The sequence below is a fragment of the Corvus moneduloides genome, chromosome 31 (genome assembly GCF_009650955.1).
Source record: "Corvus moneduloides isolate bCorMon1 chromosome 31, bCorMon1.pri, whole genome shotgun sequence".
Lineage (NCBI taxonomy): Eukaryota > Metazoa > Chordata > Aves > Passeriformes > Corvidae > Corvus > Corvus moneduloides.
Window position 1 is genome coordinate 1,049,061 of NC_045506.1, and position 26,357 is coordinate 1,075,417.

The 26,357-nt window shown below is 58.1% G+C and overlaps 2 protein-coding genes across 2 annotated transcripts; one reads left to right on the top strand and one right to left on the bottom strand.

Moving 5' to 3' along the window:
- Nucleotides 1–421: 421 nt before the first annotated feature.
- Nucleotides 422–11,410, bottom strand: LOC116436919 (tubulin beta-7 chain). Its single transcript, XM_032094367.1, has 4 exons — nucleotides 11,204–11,410; nucleotides 6,892–7,000; nucleotides 4,638–4,748; nucleotides 422–2,127 (listed from the first exon to the last, which is right to left on the bottom strand). The coding sequence occupies exons 1-4, from the start codon at nucleotides 11,258–11,260 to the stop codon at nucleotides 1,070–1,072; spliced, it is 1,335 nt and encodes a 444-aa protein (XP_031950258.1). The 5' UTR covers nucleotides 11,261–11,410; the 3' UTR covers nucleotides 422–1,069.
- Nucleotides 11,411–11,678: 268 nt separating this feature from the next.
- On the top strand, nucleotides 11,679–24,949 carry LOC116436870 (mediator of DNA damage checkpoint protein 1-like). The gene is made up of 8 exons (XM_032094289.1): nucleotides 11,679–11,722; nucleotides 12,706–15,901; nucleotides 17,200–17,493; nucleotides 19,066–19,251; nucleotides 20,114–20,227; nucleotides 21,416–21,526; nucleotides 24,141–24,338; nucleotides 24,707–24,949. Exons 1-8 carry the CDS (start codon nucleotides 11,709–11,711, stop codon nucleotides 24,947–24,949), a joined length of 4,356 nt encoding a protein of 1,451 aa, XP_031950180.1. The 5' UTR covers nucleotides 11,679–11,708.
- The last annotated feature ends 1,408 nt before the right edge of the window (nucleotides 24,950–26,357 follow it).

A 26,357-nucleotide genomic window follows, 5' to 3' on the forward strand; every position in this document is an offset into this window, starting at 1 on the left:
GCGGCGGCAGCGGGGGAGGGGCGCGGGGGGGACGAGGAGGATGAGGAGGATGAGGATGAGGAGGATGAGGAGGATGAAGGTCCAGGGGTCCCGGTGCCGATGGTGAAGGTCAGGAGCTCGTGAGGATGAGGAGGGCGAAGGTCCAACGACGATGATGAAGGTCAAGGGCTCCTCCACGGTGAGGATGATGAAGGTCAAGGGCTCCTCGGTGCCGAAGGCTGGAGACTCTCAGGGACTCTCTGATGATGATGAAGATGACGAAGGCCAGGGATTCTTCACCGCTGACGATGACGAAGGTCGGGAGCTCTGACTGCGATCAAGACTGGAGACTCTTCAACGATGACGACGACGAAGGCCGGGGACTCTTCAAAGATGACGATGATGACGGTTGGGCGCTCTGACCGTGATGATGAAGGCTGGGGACTCTTCAACGATGATGACAAAGACCAGGGACTCTTGGAGGATGACGATGATGAAGGTTGGGAACTCTTCAACGATGATGATGAAGACCAGGGACTCTTTGACAATGGCGACGATGAAGGTTGGGTGCTCTGACCGCGATGATGAAGGCTGGGGAGTCTTCAACGATGATGATGAAGACCAGGGACTCTTGGAGGATGACAACGATGAAGGTTGGGAGCTCTGACCATGATGATGAAGGCTGGGGACTCTCCAACGATGATGAAGACCAGGGACTCTTTGAAAACGATGATGATGAAGGTTGGGAACTCTTCAACGATGACAATGAAGACCAGGGACTCTTTGAGGATGATGATGATGAAGGTTGGGTGCTCTGACCTTGATGAGGAAGGTTGGGAACTCTTCAACAATGACGATGAAGACCAGGGACTCTCTGACGATGAAGACCAGGGACTCTCCGAGGATGCCGACGATGAAGCTCGAGCACTACGAGGACAACGCTGAAGGTCGGGTGGGGACTCCGCTGCCACCGCTGGCGATGACGAAGGACGACGATGACGAAGGACGATGACGACGACGCCGAAAGCGCCGCCCTCCAACGATGCCGGGGGGGGGGAGGGGTTGGGTTGACGCCGCCGATGAGGGCCCCTCAGGCCTCCTCCTCGGCCTCCTCGCCAAAATCCTCCTCCTCCTCGGCCGTGGCATCCTGGTACTGCTGGTACTCGGAGACGAGGTCGTTCATGTTGCTCTCGGCCTCGGTGAACTCCATCTCGTCCATGCCCTCGCCCGTGTACCAGTGCAGGAAGGCCTTGCGGCGGAACATGGCCGTGAACTGCTCCGAGATGCGCTTGAAGAGCTCCTGGATGGCCGTGCTGTTGCCGATGAAGGTGACGGCCATCTTGAGGCCGCGCGGCGGGATGTCGCACACGGCCGTCTTCACGTTGTTGGGGATCCACTCCACGAAGTAGGAGCTGTTCTTGTTCTGCACGTTGAGCATCTGCTCGTCCACCTCCTTCATGGACATGCGGCCGCGGAAGACGGCGGCCACGGTGAGGTAGCGGCCGTGCCGCGGGTCGCAGGCGGCCATCATGTTCTTGGCGTCGAACACCTGCTGGGTGAGCTCGGGCACGGTGAGGGCGCGGTACTGCTGGCTGCCGCGCGACGTCAGCGGCGCGAAGCCGGGCATGAAGAAGTGCAGCCGAGGGAAGGGCACCATGTTGACGGCCAGCTTGCGCAGGTCGGCGTTGAGCTGCCCGGGGAAGCGCAGGCAGGTGGTGACGCCGCTCATGGTGGCCGACACCAGGTGGTTGAGGTCGCCGTAGGTGGGCGTGGTCAGCTTGAGGGTGCGGAAGCAGATGTCGTAGAGCGCCTCGTTGTCGATGCAGTACGTCTCGTCCGTGTTCTCCACCAGCTGGTGCACCGACAGCGTGGCGTTGTAGGGCTCCACCACCGTGTCCGACACCTTGGGCGACGGCACCACGCTGAAGGTGTTCATGATGCGGTCGGGGTACTCCTCGCGGATCTTGGAGATCAGCAGCGTGCCCATGCCCGAGCCGGTGCCGCCGCCCAGCGAGTGCGTCAGCTGGAAGCCCTGCAGGCAGTCGCAGCTCTCGGCCTCCTTGCGCACCACGTCCAGCACCGAGTCCACCAGCTCGGCGCCCTCCGTGTAGTGACCCTTGGCCCAGTTGTTGCCGGCGCCGCTTTGGCCTGAGAGGGGGGAGGAGGACAGAGAGCGGCGTGAGCTGGGGCCAGGAGGCCTTTGAACCGAGCCTGGGGACCCTCAAAGCACCTCTGGGGTCCTCAACCAAACCCTGAGGTTCTTGATGACCTTCAAACCACCTTTAGGGACCTTCAAACCACTTCTGGAGACCTCAAAGCACCCTTGGAGACTCTAAACCCAACCTTGAGGTTCTCGATGACCCTCAAACCACTTCTGGAGACCTCAAAGCACCCTTGGAGACTCTCAACCCAACCTTGAGGTTTTTGATGACCATCAAACCACCTCTAGGGATCTCAAACCATTGTTGGCAACCTCAAAGCACCTTTGAAAACCTCTGGGAACCTCACAGCACTTTTGGGGACCCTCAACCCAACCTTGAGGTTCTTGACAACCATCAGACCACCTCTGGGGACCTCAAACCACCTCTGGGAACCTCAAAGCACCTTTGGAGACCTCAAAGCACCTTTAGAGACCCTCACCCAAAATTGGGATTCTTGAAGATCCTCAAACCATCTTTGGGAGACCTCAAACCACCTTTGGCGACCTCAAGCACCACCATCAACACTCCGAGAACCTTCAAAGCATCTTTGGAGACCCTAATCCGACCTTGAGCTTCTTGAAGACCTTCAAACCATCTCTAAAGGGCTTTAAACCATCTTTGGGGACCTCAAAGCACTTTTGGAAACCTCAACCCAACCTTGAGGTTTTTGATGACCATCAAACCACCTCTGAGGACTTCAAACCACGTTTGGGGACCTCGAGCACCACCATCACCACTTGGAAAACCTTCAAAGCATCTTTGGAGACCGTTGAACCAAGGCTGAAATCCTTGGAGACCCTCAAAGCACCTTTGGAGACCCTCAACCCACCTTGGTTTCTTGATGACTTTCAAACCACCTTTGCAGACCGCAAAACACCTTTCGACACCCTCAACCCAACCTTGAGCTTCTCGATGGCCTTCAAACCATCTCTGGAAACCTTTAATCCACCTTTGCAGACCTCAAATCATCTCTGGGGACCTCAAACCACCCCTGGGGACCTTGAGCACCACCATCACCACTTGGAGAACCTTTAAACAGCTCTGGAGACCTTTGAACCAAGGCTGAGGTCCTTGGAGAGTCTCAAAGCACCTCTGGAAACCCTGAACCAACCTTGGGGTTCTTGATGGCTTTCAAATCATCTCTGGGCACCTCAAACCACGTCTGGGCACCTTCAAATCATCTCTGGGCACCTCAAACCACCTCTAGGGACCTGAGAGAGCCCCAAACCACCCTTGGGGACCTTCCTCCCCTCCTTAGGGACCTCAACACCACCTGTGGGGACCTCAGGGACCGTCAGACTCCACTTTGGGGACACTTGGGGACCTTGATGTCCCCTTTGGGGCCCTGCCACCCCTCGGGGCCACCACCCCGCTGTCCCACGTGTGGCTCTGATGTCCTGGAGCGTGTCCTAAGTGTCCCATCCCAGCTGTCCCCAAGGTGTCCCCAGTGTCCCCAAGGTGTCCCCAATGTCCCTCAGAAGCCCCCAGGTGCCTTCAGGAACCCCCAATGTGTCCCCCAAGCATCCCCAGATGTCCCTCAGAAGCCCCCAGGTGTCCCTGATGTCCCCAGATGTCCTCAGGTGTGTCCCAGGTGTCCCAGATGTCCCCAAGTGCCCCTCACTCACCCCCAGGTGTCCCCAAATGTCCCTCAGGAGTCCCCGGGGGTGTCCCAAATACTCCCAGGTGTCCCCAAGGTCCCCATTCACCCCCAGGCATCCCTAAATGTCCCTCAGGAGCCACCAGGTGTCCCTGATGTCCCCCCCAGTTGTCCCTGCTCACCCCCAGGTGTCCCCAGGCGTGTCCTAGAGACCCCCACTCACCCCCAGGTGTCCCCAAATGTCCCTCAGGTGTCTCCAAATGTCCCCAGATGTCCCTCAGGAGCCCCCAGGTGTCCCCAGGGGTGTCGTGTCCCAAACACTCCCAGGTGGCCCCAGATGTGTTCTAGAGATCCTCACTCACCCCCAGGTGTCCCTAAATGTCTCTCAAGAGCCACCAGGTGTCCCTGATGTCCCCCCAGGTGTCCAGGTGTCCCCAGATGTCCCTCAGGAGCCCCCAGATTGTCCCCAAATGTCCTCAGGTGTCCCCAGATGTCCCTCAGGAGCCCCCAGATTGTCCCCAAATGCCCTCAGGTGTCTCCAGGTGTCTCCAGATGTCCCTCAGGAGCCCCCAGGTGTTCCTGATGTTCCCCCAGGTGTCCCCGATGTCCCCCCCAGGTGTCCCCCAGGTGTCCCCAATGTCCCCCCCAGATGTCCCTGATATCCCCCCCCAGGTGTCCCAGATGTCCCCAAGGTGTCCCCGATGTCCCTCCCAGGTGTCCCCAATGTTCCCCCAGATGTCTCTCAGGAGCCTCCAGGTGTCCCCCAAACATCCCCAGGTGTCTCCAGGCGTCCCCAAGGTTCCCCCCAGGTGTCCCTAAGGTCCCCCCAGGTGTCCCCAATGTCCCCCCCGGTCACTCACCGAAGACGAAGTTGTCGGGCCGGAAGATCTGCCCGAAGGGGCCGGAGCGCACCGAGTCCATCGTGCCGGGCTCCAGGTCCACCAGGATGGCCCTGGGCACGTATTTACCCCCTGGGGACAGCGGGGACGTCAGCGGGGGCACGCGCAGGGGACACGGCCCCGAGCGGCCCGGCAACGGCCAAACTGGCCCGAAAGCACCCGGAACGGCCCCAAAAGCACCCGGAATGGCCCCAAAAGCACCCGGAATGGCCCCAGAACCATCTGGAATAGCCCCAAAAGCACCCGGAACGGCCCCAAAACTGCCCGGAATAGCCCCAAAACTGCCCAAAATTACCTAAAATCACTCCAAGCCCACCCAAAATCGCCCCAAACCCACCCTGAAGCCATCTAAAATCACCCCAAACTGACCCAAAATCAGCCCAAGATGGGACAAAGCAACACCAGGGGGTGACAAAGTGACACTGGGGGGGTGACAAAGTGACACCAACAGGTGACAGAAAAGAGGTGACACCCAGGGGGTGGCAGGGGACAGGGTGACATCAAGAGGTGACAGAGCACAGGGTGACACCAAGGGGGTGACAGGGGACAGGGTGACATCAAGAGGTGACAGAGCACAGGGTGACACCAAGGGGGTGGCAGGGGACAGGGTGACACCGGGGAGATTAAAGTGACACCAAGGGTGTCACACAGAACAAGGTGGCACCAGAGCAGTGACAGGGGACAGGGTGACATCAAGGGGGTGACAAAGCACAGGGTGACACCAAGGGGGTGACAGAGCACAAGGTGACACCAAGGGGGTGACAGAGGACAGGGTGACATCAAGAGGTGACAGAGCACAGGGTGACACCAAGGGGGTGACAGGGTACAGGGTGACACCGGGGAGATTAAAGTGACACCAAGGGTGTCACACAGAACAAGGTGGCACCAGAGCAGTGACAGGGGACAGGGTGACACCAAGAAGTGACAAATGACAAAGCGACACCAGGGGGTGAACCCAGGGGTGACAAAAGACAAGGTGACACCTGGGAGGTGACAAGGGACAGATGGGACCAGGGAGGGAACAAAGCACAAGGTGACACCAAAGAGGTGACAGAGGACAGGGTGACACCAGGGGGTGTCAGGGGACAGGGTGACACCACGGGGTGATACAGAAGTGGGTGACACCAGAGGGTGATAGGAAACAGGGTGACAGCAACAGGTAACAGAGAACACGGTGGCACCAGGGTGACACCAGGGGGTGACAGAGAACAGGGTGACACCAAGAGGTGACAGCAGACAGGGTGGCACCAGGGAGGGCACAAAGGACAGGGTGACATCAAAAGGTGACAGAGAACAGGGTGACAACAAGAGATGATGCTCAGGGTCACACCAGGGGGTGACGGAGAACAACGCGACACTTAGAGATGACAGGGGACAGGATGGCACCTAGGAGGGCACAAAGGACAGGGTGACACCAAGGGGTCACACAGGACACGGTGGCACCAGGGAGGTGACAAGGGACAGATGAGACCGGGGAGGGAACAAAGGACACGGTGACACCAGGGGGTGACAGGGAACAAAGTGACACCCAGAGGGTGACAAAGGACAGGGTGACACCAAGAGGTGACAAAGCACAGGGTGACACCAGGGAAGGGACAAAAGAACACGGTGACACCAGGGGGTGACAGCAGACAGGGTGGCAGCAGGGAGGGCACAAAGGACAGGGTGACACCAGGACGGTGACACAGGACAGGGTGACACCAAGAGATGATGCTCAGGGTGACACCAGGGGGTGACAGAGAACAGCGTGACACCCACAAGGGTGACACAGGACAGGATGGCACCTAGGAGGGCACAAAGGATGGGGTGACATCAGGGGGTGACAGAAGACAGAGTGACACCATGAGGTGGCAGAGAACAGGGTGACAACAAGAGATGATGCTCAGGGTGACACCAGGGAGGTGACAGAGGACAGGATGGCACCTAGGAGGGCACAAAGGACAGGGTGACACCAGGAAGGTGACACAGGACAGGGTGACACCAACAGATGACGCTCAGGGTGACACCAGGGGGTGACAGAGCACAGGGTGACACCAAAGGTGACAAACCAACACCGGGAGAAGGTGACAAAGGCAGACGACACCGACGGTGCCACCGGGCGAGGTGACAGATGCCACCCGATGCCACCCAGTGCCACCCCGGATGGGGGGTGACAGCTGTCCCCGAGTGCCACCAGCTGTCCCCAAATGTCCCCAAACACCCCCAATGTCCCCACCCGTGGCCTCGTTGTAGTAGACGCTGATGCGGTCCAGCTGCAGGTCGCTGTCGCCGTGGTAGGTGCCCGTGGGGTCGATGCCGTGCTCGTCGCTGATCACCTCCCAGAACTGCGGGGCCGCGGCGTTGGGGTGAAAAACGGGCATTTCGGGCAAAGAAATGAGGATTTTCGGTGAAAAAATCAGGATTTTAGGTGGAAAAACGGGGATTTTTGGTGGAAAAACGAGGGTTCTAGGGGGGAAATTGGGGGGTTGGGGGCGTGGTCAGGGGTTAAAAGGGGCGGGGCTTGGGGCAGGGGTGGGGTCAGGGGGCCACACCCACCCCAGGCAGGGTTTTGAGGGGAAAAAAGGAGGATTTGGGAGAAAAGAAAAAATGGGGGTTTTCAGGTGGGAAATGGGGGTTTGGGAGGCTAAAATGGAGCTGGGGGCGTGGCCAGGGGTTAAAGGGGGCGGGGCTTGTGGAGGGGTGGGGTCGGGTGAGCCACGCCCACTTTGCTACACCCGGGACTGGATTTTGGGGGAAAAACCTGGGGATTTGGGTCTAAAAAATGGTGATTTTAGGGTGCAAAGGGAATTAAATGAGGGTTGGGGGCGTGGTCTGGGGCTGAAGGGGGCGTGGCTTGTGGGGGTGGGGTCACGTGGGCCACGCCCACCCCCCCCCACCCCACCATTTTGGGGAAAAAACTGGAATTTGGGGATGAAAAAATGGAGATTTTAGGGTGGAAACTGGGGGGCGTGGTCAGGGTTAAAGGGGGCGGGGCTCAAGGAGGGGTGGGGTCACACAGGCCACGCCCACTTTGTTCTGCCTGGGGTTCATTTTGGGGACAAAAAAGGGGATTTTGGAACCTTAAAGAAAAAGGAGAATTTGAGTCTGGCCCCGCCCACCTCCCCATGGCTGCGTTTTTGGGGGAAAACCGAAGGATTTGGGGAATTTAAAGGAATTTGGGGGCGTGGCCAAGGCAGGGATGGGGTCAGCCACACCCCACCCACAGCCAGGATTTGTTTCGGGGAAAAAACCGAGGATTTGGGGAGTATTTAGAAGAAATTTAGGGCGTGGCCAAGGATAAAAGGGGCGGGGCTTAATGAGGAGCAGAGCCAGGAAAACCCCACCCACACCTGGAACAAATTTTGGGGTAAAACCCCCCAATTTGGAGACTTGAAGGGTGAGATGGGGGCGTGGCCAAGCCGGGGTGGGCGGGGCTTGAGAGGCCGGGTCAGACAAGCCCCTCCCACTAACCCACGGCCACTTTTTGGGGTAAAAAAGGCGATTTTTCGGCTTTTAATGCGATTTGGGGGCGTGGCCACGCGGAGTGGGCGTGGTTTGGTGATGGGGGCGTGGCCAGAGCAGCGCGGCCCCGCCCCCTAAAAAGGGCGGGAACGCGGGGAAACGGCGGCAAAAACGTTCAAATTCAAACAAACGCCCCCAAAATCGGCTCTTCTGGACCCAAAATCAGGGTTTTTACACCCAAAACTCCCCTCCGGAAATTGGGGTTCCCCAAATTTGGGGGTTTGGGGTTAAAAATGGGCCCAAGGGAAGGAGCGGAGGGAGCGCGGCCTGAGGGGAAAATGAGGTGAAAAAAGGCGATTTTTGGGACCGTGGAGGGAGGAATGGGGTTGAAACAGGAATTTGGGTTAAAAAATGGTTATTTTTGGATTGGCAAAATAAAGGAAAAAAGTTAAAAAACCAGCGGTTTGCAATAAAAATGGCGCTTTGAGAATTATGAGGGAGAAATTTATACAAAAAAACGACAATTTTGGCACCAAAAAGCAAAAATGCCTTCAAAAATGTCAATTTTGGGGCTGAGCGAGAAAAGCAGATTAAAATCTAGCAATTTGGGGTGAAAATAAGGCAGAAATAGACTTAAAAATGCAGATTTTGGAGCTAAGGGAAGGAATAGGTTAAAACCCGGCATTTTGGGGAGTTGTGGGTAGAAATGGGTTAAATACCGGTGATTTTGGGGCTGTTGGGAGAAATGAGTTAAAAAGGGCAATTTTTGGGGGTTGTAGGAAAGAAATGGGTCCAAAAAATGTCAATTTGGGGGAAAAAATGGAGATTTTAGGCAAGTGAGAAAAAAAAGTATTTTAAAAAGGTCAAATTTTGTTTAAAAAAAATCAGCATTTTTGGGAAAAATCCCTGCGTTTTGGAAGCTTGGAACACAGGAAGTTAAAAATTGCAATTTTTGGTTAAAAATGGGAATTCGGAGCAGAAATCGAGAATTTAGTGACAGAAATGCGGATTATGGAACAAAAAAGGGCTTTTAAGAGTAAAAAAAGCCAATTTTGGGGTGAAAAAATGGGAGTTTGGGGCTAAAATACAATTTTTGAGAATAAATTCGACCTCTTAAACACTAAAATTTTCTGTAGAAAAAAAGAACCTTTTTTTGGGCGCCAAAATCACAATTTTGGTCCAACACCTCCTTTGCAAACCAAAAAAAAAATCCCATTTTGGGGCTAAAAACTCCAATTTGAGGCTTTTTGGAGAACAAAGATTTGGGTTTGGGGCGGAAAAAGTCCCTGTAGGGCGCAGGAAATGCGGTCTGCGGACACAAAGAGGTGAATTTGGGGCTGAAAATGGCGATTTCTGGACAGAAATGGACATTTAAAGACAAATAAAAAAACAAATCTGGGGGTAAAAGCGACAGTTTTGGGGTTGAAGTAATTTTGGGGGGCAAAAAGGGGTTTTTGAAGCACAAAAAACAACGCTGCGGTGGGAAAAATCGCCAATTCCAAGGCCTAAAATGACGCTTTTTGGGGCAAAAATCCCCAATTCGTCTAATTAAAAAAAAAATTGAAATAAAAAAGGTGAATTTCGGAGCTGGAGCGGTGATTTTGAGGTAAAAAAAGCGGATTTAGGAGCACAAAGCTGCGGTTCTTCCCCCGAACCTCCATTTTGGGGCTGGAAACCTCCATTTTGGAGCTGGGAACTCCCTTCGGACTGCAAAAAAACCCCAATTTTAACCCCAACTCGCCTTTTTAGGAAACAAATTCATCCTTTTTCAGCCTCAAAAATCCGCGCTGAGGGATAAAAATCCTCATTTTGGAGCAAAATCGGCGTTTTGGAGAACAAAGATGCTGAGCTGGAGCTGCCGAGCTCCATTTTGGGGCTGGGAAAGGTTTCAGAGGGACAAAAATCCGCATTTTTAGCAGCAAAACCGCTCAGAAATGGAATAAAAACCTCATTTAAGGTGCAAATATTAATGTTTTAAGAATTAAAATATCTCTTTGGGGAGGGAAATTGTTCTTTTTTAGGGAAAAAAAAGCATTTTCAGGGAACAAAGCTGATGCCGGAGAGGACAATCAGCATTTTACGGGCTGAAAAATCACAATTTAAAGGCACAAAATCCACACTTGAGGCATAAAAAAGTGGCGGATTTGGGAATAAAACCCTCCAGCTTCAAATCCTTTATTTAGCAGAGAAAAAAAACCCGATTTGGGATAAAAAACCCCGATTCTGGAACAAAAAGCGGCGCCACGCCTCGGATTTTGGGGCTAAAAAGCTTTATTGTGAGGATTAAATCGCTTTTTCCCCTTGGGTTACACCCTCCCATTCTCAGGTCTGGAACCCCTCCAGGTTCACGCCCCGTTTGGGGGTCAGAAAAATCTTCTTTTTGGGGCACAAAATCCGCTTTTTTTCAGGTGAAATTTGATCATTTGGGCGTGAAAATAGACGAAATTAGGGGAGAAAAGACCGAATGTTGAGGCGGAAAGAACCGATTTCGGGTCTGGAAAAGCAGCACTTAAACATCCGTGTTTTAAAAAACCCTAAAAAATCACTTTTTGCACTAAATTAGGAGGAAAACATTGTGAGAATCTCAATTCTGGGGATAAATCCTTTAATTTCGGGGCTCTTCGCCGCCATTTTGGCGCCTTCCCCGCCCATTCTCGGCTGAACCCTCCACGATTTGGGGCAAAAAGCGCCATTTACGGCCGAATCTTTAAAATACGCATTTAAACAAGCAAGGAATCGTTATTTCATCCTAAAACAACCCAAAAAAGGCGACTTTGGGGGCGAAACCGCCGCGTTTCGGGGCCGCCGCCCAGAGCCGCCATTTTGCGGCCGCGTGGGGGGGGGGAGCGCGGTCAGACACCCCAAATCCTCATTCAGCGACAAAATCGCCTCATTTTAACCCAAACCCGCTAAATTTGGCACCGCGTCCTTCCCCCGCAGGTATCGTTTTGGCGCGAAAACGCCGATTTTTGGGGGAAATCGCCCTGTTTTGGGTCACCCTTTGTCTTCGCGCGGGGGGGGGGGGGGGCTCTTAAAGGGGCAACGCCGCCGCGGCGCGGGATGGAGGTGGGGACCGCCCCGCTCACCTTGGCGCCGATCTGGTTGCCGCATTGGCCCGCCTGGATGTGGACGATCTCCCTCATGGCGGCGGCGGTGTGTGATGGGGGGGTCTCGGGCCCACCCGGACGGCGCTGAGGCGCTTGGAAAAGGGAATAGAAAAAAAAAAGAGGCGGCGCGGCCCCTTTAAGAGCGGAGCAAAGGCGCGAGCGCGGCGGCGGCGAAAATGGCGGCGGTCGCGGCCCCGCGCGCGCTCATATAGGACAAAGCCGCGGCTCCCATTGGTCGGCGCCGCCCGCTCCCCGCGATTCCATTGGTCAATCCTTCTGTCAATCCTTCATTCTGCCCCTCCATTAGTCAAAACCCCTTTTAAACCCCTCCCTCCGGCGCTCCGCCGCTCTCGGAGGACCGCCCCGCCTCGTCTCGGTGGTCTGGCGATGATTGACGTCCGCGGCGGCCAATGAAAAGCGCGGATAGGCGTTGGCGCGCGGAGAGAGCCGCCAATGGGAGCGCGGGGGGCGGGGCCCGGCGGTGATGGCGCGGGAGGGGTGAGCGGGGGGGGGATCGGGGCCGCTTTTGGGGGACTCTGAGGGAGTTTGGGGGGAATTTGGGGCGGTTTGGGGTTCCGGGGGGAGGTTGGGGGTTCCTACAGGGGATTTGGGGGCCACAAGAGGGGTTGGAGGGGTCCTTGGTGGGGGTTGGAGTCTCAGGGGGATCATTTGGGGGGGTTCCTGAGGGAGGTTGGGCCTTCCTGAGGGGAGTTTGGGGTCCCTGAGGGGGGATTGGGGGTGCCTGAGGGGAGTTGGGGGTTTCGTGAGGGAATTTGGGGTTCGTGGGGGAAGTTTGAGGTCTCTGAGGGGGGGCTTGGGTGTTCCTGAGGGAAGATGGGAGTTCTTGCGGGAGTTCGGGGGTTCCGGAGGGAAGTTTGGGGTCCCTGAGGGAGGTTTGGGGTCCTTGAGGGGGCTTTGGGGGTTTCTGAGGGGATTTGGGGGTCCCTGAGGGGAGTTTGGGGTCCCTGAGGGCAGTCTGGGGGCTTCTGAGGGGAGTTTGGGGTCCCTGAGGGGGCTTTGGGGTCCCTGAGGGATCTTGGGGGGTCCTGGGGTGGTTTGGGCCCTTTGGGGGAAGTTTTGGGGTCTCTCAGCGGTTTTGGGGGTCCTTGGGGTAATTTGGGCAGGTTGGGGGGGGGGGGAGGAACTGAGGGGATTTTGGGGGTCTCTGGGACATTTTGGGAGGGTCCTGGGGTGGTTTAGGGGGGTTTGGGGGGGGTCCCTGGACCGTTTGGGGGGGGGGGGGGGGGGGGTTGGGGTTTCAGGGGCATTTTTTGGGGGGGTTGGGGGTCCCAGGGACAGTTTTGGGGCATTTTTGGGGGTCCCTGTGAGAGTTCTGGGCTCCTTGGGGCATTTTTTGACGGTTTTGGGGCAGTTTGGGGGGGTTTGGGGCTCTTTGGGTCATTTTTGGGTCCCTGGGGGATTTTTGAGGGGGGTCCCAAATTCCTGAGCCCCTCCCCCCTCCAACTCCTTCCCCTTTCCAGCGCCCTGGAGGATCCAGCTGTGCCCCCAGATGTCGGGGGTCCCCCAAAACACCTTCCCTGCCCCCGAAACGCCCCAGATGTGGCGGGGGAGGGGCCGGATCCAGATGTCGGAAGCCCGGAAACGCCGAGAGCGGCCCAAAATGCGCCCGGGACCCCAGATGTGGGGCAGAGACCCCCGAATCCAGATGTTTTACACCCAAAAATCAGAGCCCGGATGCTGCTGGTGGAGAGCGACACAGATGTGGAGGAGGAGGAGGAGGAGGCGGATCCAGATGTTCGGCCCTCGGGAAGACGGAAAGCGCCCCGAAACGTCCCTGGAGCTCCAGATGTGCAGCCAGAACCCCCAAATCCAGATGTTGCAGGGCTTAAAAACGGGCGCGGGGCACTGGTGGTGGAGAGCGACACAGATGTGGAGGAGGAGGAGGAGGAGGGGATAGTTCCAGATGTTCGGCCCTCAAAAGGACGGAAAGCGCCCCGGAACGTGCCGGGAGCTCCAGATGTGGAGGTGGGGACCCCGAATCCAGATGTTGGCGCTACCAGAACCGGGCGTGCGGCACAGCCGGTGGGCAGCGACACAGATGTGGAGGGGGAGGAGGCGGATCCAGATGTGGAGCCCCCGAAACGGCTCAAGATGACCCAAAACGTCCCCGGAACTCCAGATGTGCGGCGGAACCCCCCGAATCCAGATGTTTTACGCCCAAAAATCAGACCCCGGATGCTGCTGGTGGGCAGCGACACAGATGTGGAGGGGGAGGAGGCGGATCCAGATGTGGAGCCCCCGAAACGGCTCAAGATGACCCAAAACGTCCCCGGAACTCCAGATGTGCGGCGGAACCCCCCAAATCCAGATGTTTTACGCCCAAAAATCAGACCCCGGATGCTGCTGGTGGACAGCGACACAGATGTGGAGGGAGAGGAGGCGGATCCAGATGTTCGGCCCTCAAAAAGACGGAAAACGCCCCGAAACGTGCCTGAAACTCCAGATGTGGGGCAGAAACCCCCGAATCCAGATGTGCCCGGCCCCAAATCCGGTCACAGGGTGCTGCTGGTGGAGAGCGACACAGATGTGGAGGAGGATCCAGATATGGAGCCCCTAAAACGGCTCAAAATGACCCAAAACGTGCCCGAAACTCCAGATGTGCGGCTGAGGACCCCGAATCCAGATGTTCCCGGCCCCAAATCTGGCCACAGGGCGCTGCTGGTGGAGAGCGACACAGATGTGGAGGAGGAGGAGGCGGATCCAGTTGTTTGGACCTCAGAAGGACGGGAAATGACCCAAAACGTGCCTGAAACTCCAGATGTAGGGCGGGAGCTCCCGAATCCAGATGTTTTGCACCCAAAAATGGGGCGTGGGGCGCTGCTGGTGGAGAGTGACACAGATGTGGAGGAGGATCCAGATGTGGAGTCCCCAAAACGGCTCCAAATGACCCAAAACGTGCCCGAAACTCCAGGTGTGGCAGCGGAGACCCCGAGTCCAGATGTTCTCGGCCCCCGAAATGGGCGTTGGGCACAGCTGGTGGGCAGCGACACAGATGCGGAGGCGGATCCAGATGTGGAGCCCCCAAAGCAAGGCAAAATTACGCAAAACGTGCCTGGAACTCCAGATGTGGGGCGGAAACTCCCGAATCCAGATGTTTCTCACCCAGAAACCAGAGCCCAGGAGCTGCTGGTGGAGAGCGACACAGATGTGGAGGAGGATCCAGATGTGGAGTCCCAGAAATGGCCCAAAATGACCCAAAGCGTGCCCGAAACTCCAGGTGTGGCAGCGGAGACCCCAAGTCCAGATGTTTCGTGCCCCCGAAATGGGCTTGGGGCACAGCTGGTGGGCAGTGACACAGATGTGGAGGCGGATCCAGATGTGGAGCCCCCAAAGCAACTGGCAACGACCCAAAATGTGCCCGAAACTCCAGATGTGGGGCGGAAACTCCCAAATCCAGATGTTCCACGTCCAGAAATGGGGTGTGGGACGCTGCTGGTGGGGAGCGACACAGATGTGGAGGAGGATCCAGATGTTGAGGCTTCAGAACGGCTCAAAATGACCCAAAGCGTGCCCGAAACTCCAGATGTGGCAGCGGCGACCCCGAATCCAGATGTTTCGTGCCCAAAAATGGGGCTGCTGGTGGAGAGCGACACAGATGTGGAGGAGGATCCAGATGTGGAGCCCCGGGAACGGCTCCAAATGACCCAGAACGACCCCGGAGCTCCAGATGTGGGGGCGGGGAGCCCGGATCCAGCTGTGGCGGCCACCCAGCTGTTCCCAGCCCCGGATCCAGCTGTGGAGGGGGAGGAGCCAGATCCAGATGTTCGGCCCCCAGAACGGCTCCGAATGGCCCAGAACAACCCTGGAGCTCTAGATGTGGGGCCGGAAGCCCCGGATCCAGATGTTGGCAGCCCCCAGAGGCTCAGGGTGGCCCAAACCGTGGCCAGGATTCCAGATGTGGCAGGGGGGAACTCGGACTCGGACTCGGATCCAGATGTGGCTGCCACCCAGCTGTTCCTGCCCCCAGATCCAGATGTTGGGAGGAGGCCGGAACGGCTCCGAAGGACCCGGAGCGCACCCGGGATTCCAGATGTGGAGGAGGAGGAGGAGGAGGAAGGGCCGGATCCAGATGTGGCCACCCAGCTGTTCCTGCCCCCAGATCCAGATGTTGGGCCCCCGAAACGCCTCCGAACGAGCCGGGGTGGGCGCGGGGTTCCAGATGTGGAGGAGGAGGAGGAGGAGTCAGATCCAGATGTGGCCGCCACCCAGCTGTTCCTGCCCCCTCCCGATGTCGGAGGAGCCCCCGAAGGCCCCGGGATTCCAGATGTGGAGGAGCCGGGGAGCCCCTCCCCCGATCCAGATGTGGCCACGCAGCTGTTCCCACCCCCGGATCCAGATGTTGGGGGCCCGAGCGAGCCCGGCGCGCCAGATGTGGGGGCGGGGAGCCCGGATCCAGATGTGGAGGAGGGGGAGGGCTTCGATGTGGCCACCCAGCTGTTCCCAGCCCCCCGTCCAGATGTGGAGGAGGGGGAGGGGCCCCCCAATCCAGATGTGGCCACCCAGCTGTTCCCACCCCCGGGTCCAGATGTGGAGAGCCCCAAGGCGGCCGCGGGCCAGCCCCGGGCTCCAGATGTGCGGCGGGAGAGCCCAAATCCAGATGTTGGGGGTCCCCCAGGCCCCGCCCCCCAGGGAGAGGAGGCCCCGCCCACCCCGCAGGTGAATTTGGGGGGGTCCCTGAAGGGTTTGAGGGGTCCCAGGGGGATTTTGGGGTGAATTTGGGGGGTCCCAGATGAGATTTCGGGGGTTCTGGGAGGATTTTGGGAGATCCCTGAGGGGATTTTGGGTGTCCTGGATGAATTTTGGGGTATCCCAGAGGACTTTTGGGTGAATTTGGTGGATTTTGGGGGTTCCTGGGTGGATTTTGGGGGTTCCTGGATGGATTTTGGGGTCCCTGGGTGGATTTTGGGGGTCCTGGGTGGATTTTGGGGTTCCCGGGTGGATTTTTGGGGGGTCCCGGGTGGATTTTGGGGTCCCCGGGTAGATTTTGGGGTCCCGGGTGGATTTTGGGTGTCCCAGGTGGATTTTTGGGGTCCCTGAGGGGATTTTTGGGGTCCTGGGTGGATTTTGGGGGTCCCGGGTGGGTTTTTGGGGTGTCCCGGGTGGATTTTGGGGTCTCAGGGTGGATTTTGGGGGTCCCAAGATGAATTTTGGGGTTCCAGGGTGGATTTTGGGGGTCCCGGGTGAATTTTGGGGTCCCTGGGTGGATTTTGGGGGTCCCGGGTGGATTTTTGGGGGTCCCTGAGTGGATTTTTGGGGATCCCTGGGTGGATTTTGGGGTCCCTGGGTGGATTTTAGGGGCCCCAGGTGGATTTTGGGGTCCCTGGGTGGATTTTGGGGGTCCCGGGTGAATTTTGGGGTCCCTGGGTGGATTTTGGGTGTCCCAGGTGGATTTTTGGGGTCCCTGAGGGGATTTTGGGGGTCCCGGGTGGATTTTTGGGGTCCCTGAGGGGATTTTGGGGGTCTCGGGTGGATTTTGGGGGGTCCTGGGTGGATTTTGGGGGTCCTGGGTGGATTTTGGGGTCCCTGGGTGGATTTTGGGGGGTCCCGGGTGGATTTTGGGGTCCCTGGGTGGATTTTGGGGGGTCCCGGGTGGATTTTGGGGGTCCCGGGTGAATTTTGGGGTCCCTGGGTGGATTTTGGGTGTCCCAGGTGGATTTTTGGGGTCCCTGAGGGGGTTTTGGGGGTCCCGGGTGGATTTTTGGGGTCCCTGAGGGGATTTTGGGGGTCTCGGGTGGATTTTGGGGGGTCCTGGGTGGATTTTGGGGGTCCCGGGTGAATTTTGGGGTCCCTGGGTGGATTTTGGGGGGTCCCGGGTGGATTTTGGGGTCCCTGGGTGGATTTTGGGGGGTCCCGGGTGGATTTTGGGGGTCCCGGGTGGATTTTGGGGTCTCTGGGTGGATTTTGGGGGGTCCCGGGTGGATTTTGGGGTCCCCACCGTCGCCCCTCCCCCCCAGGTGCGGCGCAGCCTGCGATTGGCCGAGCGCAGAGGGGGCGGGGCCTCCGCCGGCCCCTCCCCCACGGAGAGGGGGCGTGGCCAAGCTCAGAGGCCCCGCCCATCGCCCAAGCCCCGCCCCCAGACGAGGCAGAGCCAATCGGGGGAGGGGCATGAGGTGACCCCGCCCTCTGTGCCCATAAAAGGAAGTGGGCGGGGCTCGGCGGTGACCCCGCCCCCACAGGAGGAGGAGCCAGCAGGGGGCGCCAAGCGCCGGCTCCGCCCCCGGACGGCGCCGGGCCCCGCCCCCATCCGGGTAAGGGGGGAACCAGTATGGACCAGTATGGACCAGTAGAGACCAGTACGGACTAGCATGGACCAGTAGAGACCAGTAACGACCAGAACAGAGCAGCACAGATCAATAAAGACCAGTATGAATCAGTAGAGACCAGTAAAGACCAGTGTGAAGCAGTATGGACTAGTACAGACCAGTAAGGACCAGGACAGACTAGTAAAGACCAGTATGGAGTGGTATGGACCAGTAGAAAGTAACATGAGCTAATACAGGCCAGTACAGACCAGCATGGACCACTACAGACCAATGCAGACCAGTATGAACCAATAGAGACCAGTATGGGCCAGTACAAACCAATACGGACCAATACAGATCAGTAGGGATCAGTATGGGCCAGTACAGACCAGCATGGAGTAGTAGGGACCAGTAAAGACCAGTATGGACTGCTACGGACCAATAGAAACCAGCATGGGCTAGTACAGGCCGCTACAGACCAACCTAAACTAGTATGGACCAGTACAGACCAGTATGGATCCATACAGACTAATACAGACTGGTATGAATCAATAAAGACGCGTATGGACTAGTGCAAACCAGTATGGGCCAGTACAAACCAGTATGGATCAGTACGGACCAGCATGGACCAGTACGGACCCGTACAGACCAGTAGGGACCAGTATGGACCAGTATGAACCAGTATAGGTTAGTATTGACCGGTGTGCATTAGTATGGACCAGTATGGACTAACGTGGACCAGTAGGAACCACTATAGGCCAGTACGGAGCAATACGGACCAGGAGGGAACAGTGGGGACCAGGGGGACCAGTATGGACCAGTAGAAACCAGTATGGATCAGTATGGACTAATATGGACCGGTATAGACCCGTACAGACCGATACGGACTAGTATAGACCAGTATAGACCAATATGGACCAGTAGGGAGCTGTATGAACTAGTATGGGCCAATACAGACCATTGGAGACCAGTATGGACCAGTACAGACTGATTAGACCAGTAGAGACCAGTATTGAGCAGTACAGACCAGTAGGAACCAGTATAGACCAGTAGAAGCCAGTACAACCCACTGAGCCCCCCCAGTCCTCCCAGTATGGACCAGTGCAGACCAGTATGGACCTGTGACCTCCCAGCATGGACCAGTACAGACCAGTGACCTCCCAGTGCTCCCAGTACGGACCAGTGCCCCTCCCAGTCCCCGCTGTCCCCAGCTGCTCTTCCGGGGCTGGTGGCACCTGCCCGTGTCCCCAGTGTGTCCCCAGCGTGTCCCCAGTGTGTCCCAGTGTCCTCCAGGTGTCCCCAACCCATCCAGGCATGTCCCCAACGTGTCCCCAAACCCCCCAGGGATGTCCCCAGTCTGTCCCCAACGCCTCCCAGTGTCCCCCAGGTGTCCCCAACCCCCTCAGGGATGTCCCCAACCTGTCCTCAGCGTGTCCCAGTGTCCCCTCCATGTCCCTGGGCCTGGTGGCACTCGGGGCTGTCCCCAATGTCCCCTCTGTGTCCCCAGGTGCTGTCCCCAGGCCTGGTGGCACTCGGGGCTGTCCCCAATGTCCCCTCTGTGTCCCCTCGTGTCCCCAGGTGCTGTTCACGGGCCTGGTGGCCTCCCCGGCGCTGCTGGTGGCCCTGGGCACGCTGGGTGGCACCGAGGCCACGTCGGTGCACGACTGCAGCCACCTGGTGACCGACGGCGCCCGGCGGACGCTGAAGCTGCTCTGTGCCCTGGCCAGGGGCGTGCCCATCGTCACCCCCGAGTGGCTGCTCCAGGTGACACCGGGGACACTGGGGTGGCACTGGGGTGGCACTGGGGACGTTGGGGTGGCACTGGGGACACTGCAGCCCCGAGTGGCTGCTCCAGGTGACACCGGGGACATCGGGGGGGGGTTGGGGACATTGGGGACAATCAGGGACATCAGGGGACATCAGGGACATTGGGGTGGCACTGGAGGAGTGGGGACATCCAGGGGGATTGGGGACATGGGGGACATTGGGGGGGGGTTGGGGACAATCAGGGACATCAGGGACATTGGGGTGGCATTGGGGACATTGGGGGACATCGGGGAAATTGGGGTGGCACTGGGGGCTTGGGGACAATCAGGGACATTGAGGGGACACTGGGGTGGCACTGGGGGCTTGGGGACAATCAGGGACATTGAGGGGACACTGGGGTGGCACTGGGGGCTTGGGGACAATCAGGGACATTGAGGGGACACTGGGGTGGCACTGGGGGCTTGGGGACAATCAGGGACATTGAGGGGACACTGGGGTGGCACAGGGGCCTTGGGGACAATCAGGGACATTGGGGACATCAGGGGTGGCACTGGGGGCTTGGGGACAATCAGGGTCTCTGAGGACAAGGAAAGGGGACTTGGGGACAATGGGGACACTGAGGATGGGGCACTTGGGGACACGGGGGTGGCCTTGGGGACATTGGGGGATGAGGGTGGCCTTGGGGACAGTGGGGTGGCTTGGGGACAATGGGGGGGTGGCCTTGGGGACAGCGGCGAGTGTGGGTGGCCGTGGGTGTCCCCAGTGTCCCCAGAGTTCCCACGGTGGCCCTGGGTGACCCCGCTGTCCCCAGAGTTCCCACGGTGGCCCTGGGTGACCCCGCTGTCCCCTGTGTCCCCAGAGTTCCCACGGTGGCCGCCCGCTGTCCCCAGCTCCGTTCCTGCCCCGGTGTCCCCCCCTCGGCCTCCGGCTGCGTTCGGCGCTGGCCCGGGCTCGGCGCCAGCCCCTGCTGCAGGTGACTGTCCCCAAATGTCCCCAAATGTCCCCAAACCCAGCCCTGAGCCAGCCCCGGGCTCGGCGCCAGCCCCTGCTGCAGGTGACTGTCCCCAGATGTCCCCAAATGTCCCCAAATGTCCCCAAACCCAGCCCTGAGCCAGCCCCGGGCTCGGCGTCACCCCCCGCTGCAGGGGACTGTCCCCAAACGTCCTCGCGATGTCCCCAACACCCTTTTGATGTCCCCAACCCCTTCGATGTCCCCCCACTGTCGCCAATGTCCCCTCAATCCCCCCAAGCCCCCACTGTCCCCAAATGTCCCCAATGTCCCCAATCCCCTCAACGTCCCCAATCCCCCGATGTCCCCGGTGTCCCCAAGCCCCTCAATGTCCCTGAGTGTCCCCAAATGTCCCCAAACCCCGCAACGTCCCCAATCCCCCGATGTCCCTGAGTGTCCCCAAACCCCCCAACGTCCCCAATCCCCTGATGTCCCCGGTGTCCCCAACCCCCAATGTCCCCAAGCCCCGATGTCCCCGGTGTCCCCAATCCCCCAATGTCCCCAAGTCCCCAATCCTCTCCATGTCCCCACGATGTCCCCAAGCCCCCGATGTCCCCAAGGCCCCGATGTCCCCGGTGTCCCTGAGTGTCCCCAAGCCCTCCCAATGTCCCCCCAATGTCCCCGATGTCCCCGAGTGCCCATAATTCCCTCAATGTCCCCAACCCCCCAATGTCTCCAACCCCTCTGATGTCCCCAAATGTCCCCAACCCCCCCATGTCCCCAACACTTTCATTGTCCCCAAACTCCCCAAACCCCCAATTTCCCTGAGTGTCCCCAATGTCCCCATGATGTCCCCAAGGCCCCGATGTCCCCGATGTCCCTGAGTGTCCGTAACTCCCTCAATGTCCCCAACCCCTCTGATGTCCCCAAATGTCCCCAAACCCCCAAATGTCCCCAAACCCCCAATGTCCCCAATCCCCTGATGTCCCCGTGTCCCCTGATGTCCCCGATGTCCCCATGTCCCCCAGTGTCCCCAAGCCCCTGATGTCCCCGTGATGTCCAGAGCGCTGTTCCTGTGTCCCCCCGATGTCTCCGTGTGCCCCTGATGTCCACAATGTCCCCAGCGCTGTCCCTGTGTCCCCCCGATGTCCCCAATCCCCCCATGTCCCCGATGTCCCCCCGATGTCCCCAGCGCTGTCCCCGTGTCCCCAGGGCTATGGGGTTCACGTCACCCCCAGCGTGCGGCCGCGGCCCGAGGACATTCGGGACATCGTCACCTGCTGTGGGGGCACCTTCCTGCCCCGCCTGCCCCGGGGCCCCGCGGTGAGGGGACAGCGAGGGGACAGCGGGGGGACAGCGAGGGGACAGCGGGGGGACAGGGAGGGGACAGGGAGGGGACAGCGAGGGGACAGTGAGAGGACAGTGAGGGGACAGCGGGGGGACAGGGAGGGGACAGGGAGGGGACAGCGGGGGGACAGCGAGGGGACAGTGAGAGGACAGTGAGGGGACAGCGAGGGGACAGTGGGGACAGCGAGGGGGATTGGAGGGACAGTGGGGGGACACTCGGGGGATTGGGGACATTGGGGACGGGGTTTTGGGGACATTGGGGACATTGGGGGCACACCGAGGGGACACCGGGGGGACACTGGGGAGATTGGGGATGTTGGGGACATGGGGACATTGGGGGGACACCAGGGGGATTGGGGACATTGGGGACACTGGGGGGACATTGGGGACAGCGAGAGTGTTGGGGACACCGGGGGGACACTGGGGGGATTGGGGACAATGGGGACGGGGGTTTTGGGGACACTGGGGGGACATTTGGGGGACACTGGGGGGATTGAGGGAACACTGGGGACACTGGGGGGCTTTGGGGACACTGGGGACACTGGGGACACTGGGAGGATTGGGGACATGGGGATGGGGGGGTTTGGGGGTGTTGGGGACATTGAGGGGACATTTGGGGGGACATTGAGGGGTTTGGGGACACTGGAGGACATTTGGGGACATTTGGGGACATTGGGGGGGGTTGGGGACGTTGGGGGTTCCTGGGGGATCCCGTTGGGGTTTGGGGGGAGCTGTGGGGGCTCCCGTGGCGCTGGGGGGGTTTTGGGGTGAGATTCGGGGATTTTGGGGTTCCTCGCTGGCATTTTGGGGTTTCCCCACAGGGTTTTGGGCTGTTTCTCACTGGGGTTTTGGGGCTATTTTGGGGTATTTGGGGTTTCTCGCTGGGGTTTTGGGGTATTTGTGGGGTTTTTGGGGTGTATTGGGGTTTCTTGCTGGGATTTTGGGGACTTCGGGGGTTTTTGGGGTATTTGGGGGCTTTGGGAGGTTTCTCATTGGGATTTTGGGGGGTTTGGGGATTTTTGGGGGGCATTTGGGGTATTTTGGGGTTTCTCGCTGGGGTTTTGGGGGTATTTGAGGGCGTTTTGGGGGTGTTTCACAGGGTTTTGGGGGGTTCTCGCTTTTTTTTTGTATTTTGGGGTGGGTTTGGGGTATTTGTTGGGGTTTGGGGGTTTCTTTTGGGGTGTTTTGGGGTATTTTGGGGTTTCTCACTGGGATTTTGGGCGATATGTGGGGGGCTTTTGGGATATTTGGGGGGCTTTGGGGGTTTCTGCCTGGGTTTTGGGGGTATTTGTGGGGGTTTGGGGTATTTTGGGGGGGTATTTGGAATATTTGGGGGGGGTTGGGGTATTTTGGGGTGTTTGGGGGTTTCTCACTGGGATTTTGGGGTATTTTGGGAACTTTGGGGGGGCTTTTGGGGTATTTTCGGGTTTCTCACTGGGGTTTTGGGGTATTTTGAGGTGGTTTTGGGGTAATTGGGGGGGGTTGGGGTATTTTGGAGGGGTTTGGGGGTATTTTGGGGGGGTTGGGGTATTTTGGAGTATTTCGGGGAGGGTTTTGGGGTTTCTCACTGGGGTTTTGGGGTATTTTGAGTTGTTTTGGGGATATTTGTGGGGATTTGGGGGTGTTTTAGGGGGGTTTGGGCTATGTTGGGGTGTTTGAGGGGTTTTGGGGTATTGGGGGGGGGTTTGGGTATTTTGGGGGATTTGGGGGATTTTGGGCTATTTGGGGGGATTTTGGGCTATTTTGGGGCATTTTGGGGTGTTTGGGGTATTTGGGGGGGGTTGGGGTATTTGGGGTATTTCTGGGGGTTTTTTGGGATTTCTTACTGGGGTTTTTGGGGTATTTGTGGGGGTTTGGGGGTATTTGGGGGGGTTGGGGTATTTTGGGGTATTTGGGGTATTTCTGGGGTTTTTTGGGGGGTTTCTCACTGGGTTTTTGGGGTATTTTGGGGTACTTGGGGGGGATTGGGGTATTTGGGGGGGGTTTGGGCTATTTTGGGGCATTTTGGGGTGTTTGGGGTATTTTGGGGTACTTGGGGGGGTTGGGGCATTTGGGGGGTTTGGGGTTTTTTTGCGGGTTTTGGGGTGGTTTGGGGCTTTTGGGGGGGTTTGGGTTATTTTGGGGTATTTGGGGAGGTTTGGGGGTATTTTGGGGCGGTTGGGGTATTTGGGGTGCTTTTGGGGTATTTGGGGGGGTTTGGGGGTATTTCGGGGGGTTTTGGGGTGGTTTTGGGGCATTTTGAGCTATTTGGGGTGGTTTTGGGCTATTTTTTGGGTGTTTTGGGGTTTTTCACTGGGTTTCTGGGGTATTTTGGGGGGTTTTGGGGTATTTTGGGGGTGTTTTGGGGTATTTGGGCGGTTTTGGGCTACTTTGGGAGGTATTTTGGGGGGTTTTGGGCTATTTTGGGGTATTTTGGGGGGGTTTGGGTTATTTGGGGGGGGGTTGGGCTATTTTTGGGCTATTTGGGGTGGTTTTGGGCTATTTCTGGGGGTGTTTTGGGGTTTCTCACCGGGCTTTTTTGGGTTTTTCGGGGTGAGATTTGGGGTGCAGCCTCCCCCTGACCCCCCTGTGTCCCCCCCGTTGCCTCCAGCCGCGGGTCCTGGTGGTCTCGTGTCAGCAGGACCGGGCTCTGTGGGCTCCGGCCGTGGCCGCGGGGCTGCCCCTGCTCTCGGCCGAGCAGCTCCTGGCGGGGGTCCTGCAGCAGCGCCTCGCCCTCCCCCCGCCCCCAAAACCCCCCAAAAAACCCCCGCAAAAAACCCCCCAGAAACCCGCCAAAAAAACACAAAAAACCCCACAAAAAACCCCACAAAAACCCCAAAAAACCCCACCAAAAAACCCCCCAAAAACCCCCAAAAACCCCCCACAAAACGCCCCCCAAAAATCCCAAAAACTCCCCCAAAAACCCCCGACCCCCCCCCCGAACCCCCCCCTCGCGGCCCCCGCCCCAATTCGGGAGCTCGACCCCTCCCCCGAGCCCCCCCCGGACCCGCAGCGGGCGCAGACCCCCCCAAAATCCCCCCCGCGACCCCCCCCAATTCGTGGACGCCCCGAAACCCCACCCCAAATACCCCAAAACGGCCCCAAAACGCCCCAAAACGGCCCCGGGGTGGTTCAGAGGGTCCTGAAGCCTTTTTGGGGGGTTCGACCCCTCCGCAGAGCCCCCCCAGGACCCGCAGTGGGCGCAGAACCCCCCAAAATCCCCCCCGGAGCCCGCGGAACCCCCCCAAAAATCCCCCGAGTTCAGGGACGGCCCAAAAAGCCCCAAACGCGCCCCAAAACGCCCGGAAACGGCCCCGGGACCCCCCCGCGGCTGCCGAGGGCGATTTTGGGGGCCCCGAGCCCCCCCCGAGCCCCCCCCGCACCCGGAGCCGCCGGGGACCCCCCCAGAGCCCCCAATAAAGAGAATTTCGGCAGCGGAATTTGGGGCTTTTGGGGCTTTTTGGGGCTTTTGGGGCTTTTTGGGGCAGCGGCAAAAATCCCGAATTGGGGGGGAGGGGGGGGGTTGGGGACACCCCGGGGATGGCGCAGGGGGGGTTCGGGCCCAGTTTATCCCAGTTTGTCCCAGTTTATCCCAGTTCACGCTGTACTGGGTTGGGCCCAGTTTATCCCACTTCATCCCAGTTTATCCCAGTTCACTCTGCACTGGTTCAGGCCCAGTTTATCCCAGTTTGTTCCAGTTTATCCCAGTTCACTCTGTACTGGTTCAGGCCCAGTTTATCCCAGTTTATCCCAGTTCACTCTGCACTGGTTCAGGCCCAGTTCATCCCAGTTTGTCCCAGTTTATCCCAGTTCACTCTGCACTGGTTCGGGCCCAGTTTATCCCAGTTTATCGCAGTTCACTCTGTACTGGTTCAGGCCCAGTTTATCCCAGTTTATCCCAGTTCACTCTGTACTGGTTTGGGCCCAGTTTATCCCAGTTCACTCTGCACTGGTTTGGGCCCAGTTTATCCCAGTTCACTCTGCACTGGTTTGGGCCCAGTTTATCCCAGTTTGTCCCAGTTTATCCCAGTTCACTCTGCACTGGTTCAGGCCCAGTTTATCCCAGTTTGTTCCAGTTTATCCCAGTTCACTCTGTACTGGTTCAGGCCCAGTTTATCCCAGTTTATCCCAGTTCACTCTGCACTGGTTCAGGCCCAGTTCATCCCAGTTTGTCCCAGTTTATCCCAGTTTACTCTGTACTGGTTCGGGCCCAGTTTATCCCAGTTTATCGCAGTTCACTCTGTACTGGTTCAGGCCCAGTTTATCCCAGTTTATCCCAGTTCACTCTGTACTGGTTTGGGCCCAGTTTATCCCAGTTCACTCTGCACTGGTTTGGGCCCAGTTTATCCCAGTTCACTCTGCACTGGTTTGGGCCCAGTTTATCCCAGTTTGTCCCAGTTTATCCCAGTTCACTCTGTACTGGTTCAGGCCCAGTTTATCGCAGTTCATCCCAGTTTTTCCCAGTTCACTCTCTACTGGTTTGGGCCCAGTTTATTCCAGTTTATCGCAGTTCACTCTGTACTGGTTCAGGCCCAGTTCATCCCAGTTTGTCCCAGCTCATCCCAGTTTGTCCCAGTTTATCCCAGTTCACTCTGCACTGGTTTGGGCCCAGTTTATCCCAGTTTGTCCCAGTTTATCCCAGTTCACTCTGTACTGGTTCAGGCCCAGTTTATCCCAGTTTGTCCCAGTTTATCCCAGTTCACTCTGCACCGGGTTGGGCCCAGTTTATCCCAGTTTATCCCAGTTTTTCCCGATTCACTCTGTACTGGTTCAGGCCCAGTTTATCCCAGTTTATCCCAGTTTACTCTGTACTGGTTCAGGCCCAGTT